Here is a 6,000-nt window from a genome sequence, read left to right as displayed (position 1 = left end):
AAGGTTTTCCTTTGAGGTCTCTTTTAACCCAAAGACAAAAAAAAAGTTGCATGAGTGAGATCAGGTGAATACGGAGGGTCAGGCAAGGGAGTCATGCTGTTTCTCATCACAAATTGCTTGACACTCAGCACTGTGCGGGCCGGTGCGTTGTCATGATGGAAGAACCAGTCACCTGTTTGTCACAACTCGGGATATTTTCTCTATACATCGTGATGCAACCTTTTCAAAACTTTCAAATAAAAACTTTGGTTGACCATTTGACCCTATGTTACAAATTCTGAGTGCAGAAACAAATGAGCATTGCGTTCATTTTTGACTTCATTTGTTGTATGGCTCTGCCATCACAAAAGTGGCTAAAAACTGAATAACCTTTTGAAAAAAAAAAAACAGGAGTGGACCTCAACCTTTCCCAACAACATTGGCTGGCTTACCACCCCAGAAAGATTCTGCAGACATACACCCAGCAACAGAAGCTGTACTGGTCACTCCCCACCCAGCAGAAGAAAATTTCTGTTTCTTAGGCAGCTTTCACACAGCTGAGAAAACCGAGATTTGTGCGTTGCAAAATTAATATGAACCCCATTCGTGGTGACGCATTTCTGCACGGCTCTCGAAAAAGGCTGGTGATGGCGCACGGAATAGGGACCTTCCGCTTAAATCAGGTGAGATGAAAAAACACCCTACCCGGCCTCTTTAACCATAGCCAGGATAGTAATGATCGCAACTCCTCTGTCATCCAGAGCTGTATCCTGGGAGCTGCTGCCCCATATCCCAGCCAATCTACATAATCCTGCCATACAATTAATATTAAGATTCCCGGTAGTCACAAGCTTTGAAAGCTTAGCCATCTGAACCCCTTCCACCCACACCTACACACTTCATCATGGGCGGCCAATGTATACCGATTAGGCTGTTACTGGTTTTCACTTTCCTGCTCAGATACTGATGATCAATTGTCATTTTGTCAGCATGTTCTATCAATGGCAAAGTAAAAAAAAACAGAACAGAATTTCCAAACTTTGGCTATTACACATGGCAGACGGGGAACCTTCTGAGAGATTTACTGCATTGGCGCTCAGGAGATTTAAGTTACATCTCTGGCACTATGCATGGTATAATTATCATCAACCATTAAGAGTAATCTTGCTGTATGTATTACATTAAAGTAGAAACACCTTTTTATTAGAAGAGAAGCTTTTATTGTTGCTCGGTGACAGGTGACTTAATTCTAAACAGCAATCAGTAACATTTAATCAACACTTAAGGTGTCCATACACATTAAATGAATGTTGGCCAAACCTGCCGGCTTCAGTAAAACTGGTAAACTTCTAATGTGTATGGGGGTATCCCGACTCTCTGCGGCTGAAGTATATAGCCAGCTTAAGGATGAAAGCAATATATGGGAAAAGTAGGATAAAAGCAATATATGTGAACAGTAACACTGAAGCAGTCTGGAGTCATACAGGGCCGCCATGACTTGGAACTTGAGATCTAGAAGGGTTCATGATTAATGAATCGCTTGAACATTTCAAATGCTTCTAAAGGTTTGTCAGTTGGCACCATGTGACCGGCTCCCTGCGAATCAATGAAAAACAAAAATGTTAAAAATTATTATTTTTGATTATTCAGGATGTCATAACTCCAGAAAGACAACAATTGAGTGCTAGGAAAATACAGTGAGCCCAGAAATTGTTCACCCCAATAATAAAACTCAAAAAATTAGGCAGTGCAGATAAAAAAAGAACAAATTGCCTAAAGGGTATTCCAGAGATGGGGCGTTTTTACGTTTTCACCCACCCATAGGGATGTCATTGAATGTAGGGTTGGCCATGAATGCCCAGCAACCACCACATTCATTTCAACGTGGCTTGCGAAAATAGTAGAGCGCTTTATGCTCAGCTATCTCCAACAGTCCCATTGACAATGAATGGAGTGACACTGTGCATACATGACTGCAGCTCCATTCCATCTGCTCCTCACTGCAAGCTCGCAGAGAAAAGTAATGGTAAAATGTGGCCCCCCTTCATTCTCGGGATCAGTGGGGGTCCCAGTGTTTAACCCCCCACGAGCTATCAGTTTTCACCCATCCAATGGAAAAACATCCTGCCTCCAGAATACTCCTTTAATCTGTAAGAGCAACTTCAAAATTGTCCTCCAAGTTTTATTTCCAATTGAAAGTCAGTACACTTCAATATGGGCACCGTTGGTGGCCAGTCTGTCTCATAATAGTCACTGGACTCATGGTTTCCTACAACCAAAACACATATTGCCTTCTCTTCTTCAAATTATTCAATTGGTTTCTTTTTGCCTGTACTGGTTGAATTTTTTATGGATTTCTTAATGAGCGGAAAGACTTCCAGACACTTTGTAAAATATTGCACAAAGTTCTAAAGAAGTATTAAAGTAAATTACAAAGATGTAACTGGGAATTCCTATACTCAGGCAAATATGCAGTTTGGTGCCGCCACCCAATCTAAAATGTAACTCTGTTCAATGACCACATCACCAATATTACTTCTCTCAGTAGTTTTTCTGCTGCTTAAGGTAGAAGCTGGGATGGAGACCTCCATGAAGATTCTATATCAGTGAGCCTTAAGAGAGATTGCATGGCTGGAAGAGCTGCCAAAAGAGTGAGGGATCGGCTTGGGGAGCCATGGAGGACATGTCCTGGAGAATCTGTGCCTGTTAGTGAGGGACAGTGGCACTAGAAAGGAGGCAGCCAATGTTTGAGAAGTGCAGCTCCATAATGTGCCAGAACCAAAGTTACTGAGAGAACAAAGCTGCAGGGACTACAGCTAGAGAGACTGCTACAAAGGATTCCCATCTTCCTGCAGCTCTGCGAATCAGGGTACCCCCAACAGATGTCCAAAGACGTGTCAACTGCATTACAGTACTAAACACGCTGGAGATATGTAAGTGAGGAGGGCCCTCAGGAAAAAGCCCAACATGTGCACACGAGTAGACACTGAAACTCAGGCACTCAGTTAAAATACGCAAGCTTGAGCCAATAACAGAGGAACACATATTCATCTGCCAACTGTGGACAAGTTATTGGACAACACTTGCTGCCATTGCAGGGTTAAAACGTTTGGTGGTACTACCATGTGTTTTACAGTTGAAATGTGTTGGTGATCTTTGCAATTTATAACAAACTGTTACCACCCCCCACTCATGATGAGTAAAGAATACTCTTAGTTAGAATCGGTTAGATTGTCTAACGTTTCTGAATAACTGCATATTGCTTATCTATTAACAGAAACTTCTACTGGCAACTTCATTTCCAAGTTTATTTGTAAAAATAAAAAAATATATTATTTTTGTAAGCTTGGTGCTCGCATCATACCCCAATTCCTGTGTTGCCTGTCCCTACCGCTCCACAGGTGACAATGAACCCTGTATGTAAATTGTGAGCCCCACCGGTCTAAAGTGTTACTGATGATCTAAAACTTACTGCATACATACAATAACAGAACCAAGATTCTTATGTAGATACAATACCAGAACCAAACTTACTATATAGATATGGTAGTAGAATCAAGCTTACTCTATAGATACGATACTAGAACTAAGTGTACTGCATAGATACGATAATTGTATCAAGCTTATTACATATACTGTATCATAACCAAGCCTACTGCATAGATGCTGTAACAGAAACAAGGTTACTACATTGATACTGTACTAGAACCAAGCTTACTACATAGATGTGGTACCAGAACAAAGTTTACTACACAGATTCCATAATAGAAATAAGCTTGCCACATAGATATGGTAACAGAACAGTTACTGTATAGATATAGTGCCAGAAAGTGGCTTATGTTTGCCTAAAAATAAAATTCGCTAACCATGTAAAAAAAACTGCATAGAGTTGGCATACAGTTGTATCCCCATTTTTATGTCATTACCTGCAGACTTTTTGCCAATGAACAGTTTGGATTTGTTGTGGAGTTTGACTCCCCCATTGAAGTCAATGGAGAAAATCCACAAAAATCCACAAAAATCCACAGCATAAACTAACCTGATGCAGATTTTTGCAGTGGATGCATTGCAGACTTTGCTGCAAACTTGCAGCATAATTTGGAGCCGATAGTCTTCTGCGAACAATGGGTGAGATTCATAACACCTTTTATGCTAGTTTCTGGCATTAAAAAAAATCATGAATTTTTGCGCAATTGGAAATTTGTACAAAAATTTGTGACTTTTCGCTATCTGCACAGCTGTCCATCACTTTTTTAAAAAGCGGGCATTGCTTATAAATAGGCCTGGATCGACCCATTTATGTATCATTTACACCAGAAACTGGTATAACTTATACCAGAAATGAACACCAGATCAGATCTGGCATACATTTCTGCTTAGGTGCACAGAGGTGCCAAGATGCACCTAATACATGAACAGTTATGCCCCTCATAATGTTTAGGCACATCATGCATCGGCGAAACTATTAGTAAGACCGGCATTTGAAATGTCAGTCAATGCATCCTGTATGGAAGTGTAGTACCCCAGAATTGGGTACTCCAGGTCTTTCTGTGTTGACTGTCAGCTCCTAAGATTTATACTAAGCGTGACATGTTAGGATATTATTGTTCATACTTTTCCTAAATTGTGTGTGCCTTTGAATGGTCAACAATGGATTAATTGAAAGTGTTCCTACCACCTAATACTGCATGACTTTACATAATGTATCCTATCCTGCTCTCACGTCTATAAATCACCCCTAGCTAGCTAAGGCATTGGATAGTCAGCTTTCTTCTAGCTCAGGATTGGTTGAGGTAGAAGGTATAAAAGGTAGAGAGTGGGTGGAGTTAGCCAGTCTAGTCCAGGGGAGCCTGAGATAGAGATCGGGGAGAAACTACTAGGAGAACATTGTAAATTAGCCTTCCAAGTCCATGCTACAGTTTAGTCCAGGGGAGCCTGAGATAGAGACCGGGAAGGAACAAGTAAACCACCCTTTCCAAGTGCTCAGAGAAAGGCAGGGAGCTGGGAAGCTGGAAATATCAAAGTATGAGTAACCAAGTACAAGTTACTTTGGGGTGTTAGCAGAGAAAAGAAAAAGAGAAAGAGAAGAGAAAAGGTCAGAGAGAACAAAACAGAAGCTGGAGTCAAAGTAAAGAAGGAAGCCAGAACAAATTAACCCTTTTGTAGCTAATTGAATTTATAATGAATGATGCATGTGGAGTTTCTGTTCTAATAATGCCGTTATAATCTACTTCATGCAAACGTAATGCAAATGATATCATTGCTACCAAGAAAGGAAGTGTCTCTATTTAAATAAAGTGTTACATTTATTTCATCCTCCAAGTCTGTTTCCTGGAGTGCTTCCCACCATCCATAATATCAGCACTGGGGTACCGCACAGCACTAAAAATAAGGACTACTACACCCATTTTTGTTTAGTTCTCCAAATTTTTTATATTTTATTGTTTTGCTCAGAACGGGTCCCTACCCGTAGACGAAATAACAAAATAACATCTCTCCCTGTCTGACTGCGTGAGCAGCACGCAATCAGAATTGCCAATATATTTGCAACAGCAGTAGTCCCAGACCACATTTACCACCTTTCCAGGAGGAGCAACAGAGCTGCCATGACTACCATCTTAATTTACCCTCGCTGCTTAGCTGCTTAACCTCTTCTAGGTCTGGGGGGCTGAAGAAGGACCCATATATATATATATATATATATATATATATATATATATACTTATGTACATACATATACACACGCTTACACACACAGGCACAGTTTTTTGGAGGACCGTTTATCCTTAGTAGAGAAGGGGCACACAGTTTCTTGAATGGAGAGTAGAAGAGAGGAGCCGCTACTGCCATTTCAACCTAAGACCACAAGACAACAGTGCTAACTGCTGAGCCACAAGACCATCAATAAAAAGTATTTCAGGGTTTTGGTGAACTTTCACTTTCGACTAAACAAAACTTTTTCCCGAAATATGTCGAATCAGCTAAGCCAAATGTTTAAAAAATGTGCTCATCTCCAGTAAA

General features: G+C 40.6%; 1 protein-coding gene across 1 annotated transcript in view; it reads right to left on the bottom strand.

Annotated features, from left to right (window-relative positions):
- Positions 1–1,199: 1,199 nt before the first annotated feature.
- LOC136587558 (lysosomal protective protein-like) overlaps positions 1,200–6,000 on the bottom strand; it is a 30,460-nt gene continuing 25,659 nt past the window's right edge. Inside the window, exon 15 of the mRNA XM_066586214.1 lies at positions 1,200–1,575. Coding sequence (XP_066442311.1) covers positions 1,492–1,575 — 84 coding nt within the window. The 3' untranslated portion in view covers positions 1,200–1,491. The remainder of the gene's footprint in view (positions 1,576–6,000) is intronic.

Source organism: Eleutherodactylus coqui, chromosome 13 (genome assembly GCF_035609145.1).
Source record: "Eleutherodactylus coqui strain aEleCoq1 chromosome 13, aEleCoq1.hap1, whole genome shotgun sequence".
Taxonomy (NCBI): Eukaryota; Metazoa; Chordata; class Amphibia; order Anura; family Eleutherodactylidae; genus Eleutherodactylus; species Eleutherodactylus coqui.
Note: the sequence above shows the minus strand (reverse complement) of the source record. Positions and strands in the feature narration are given on the sequence as shown.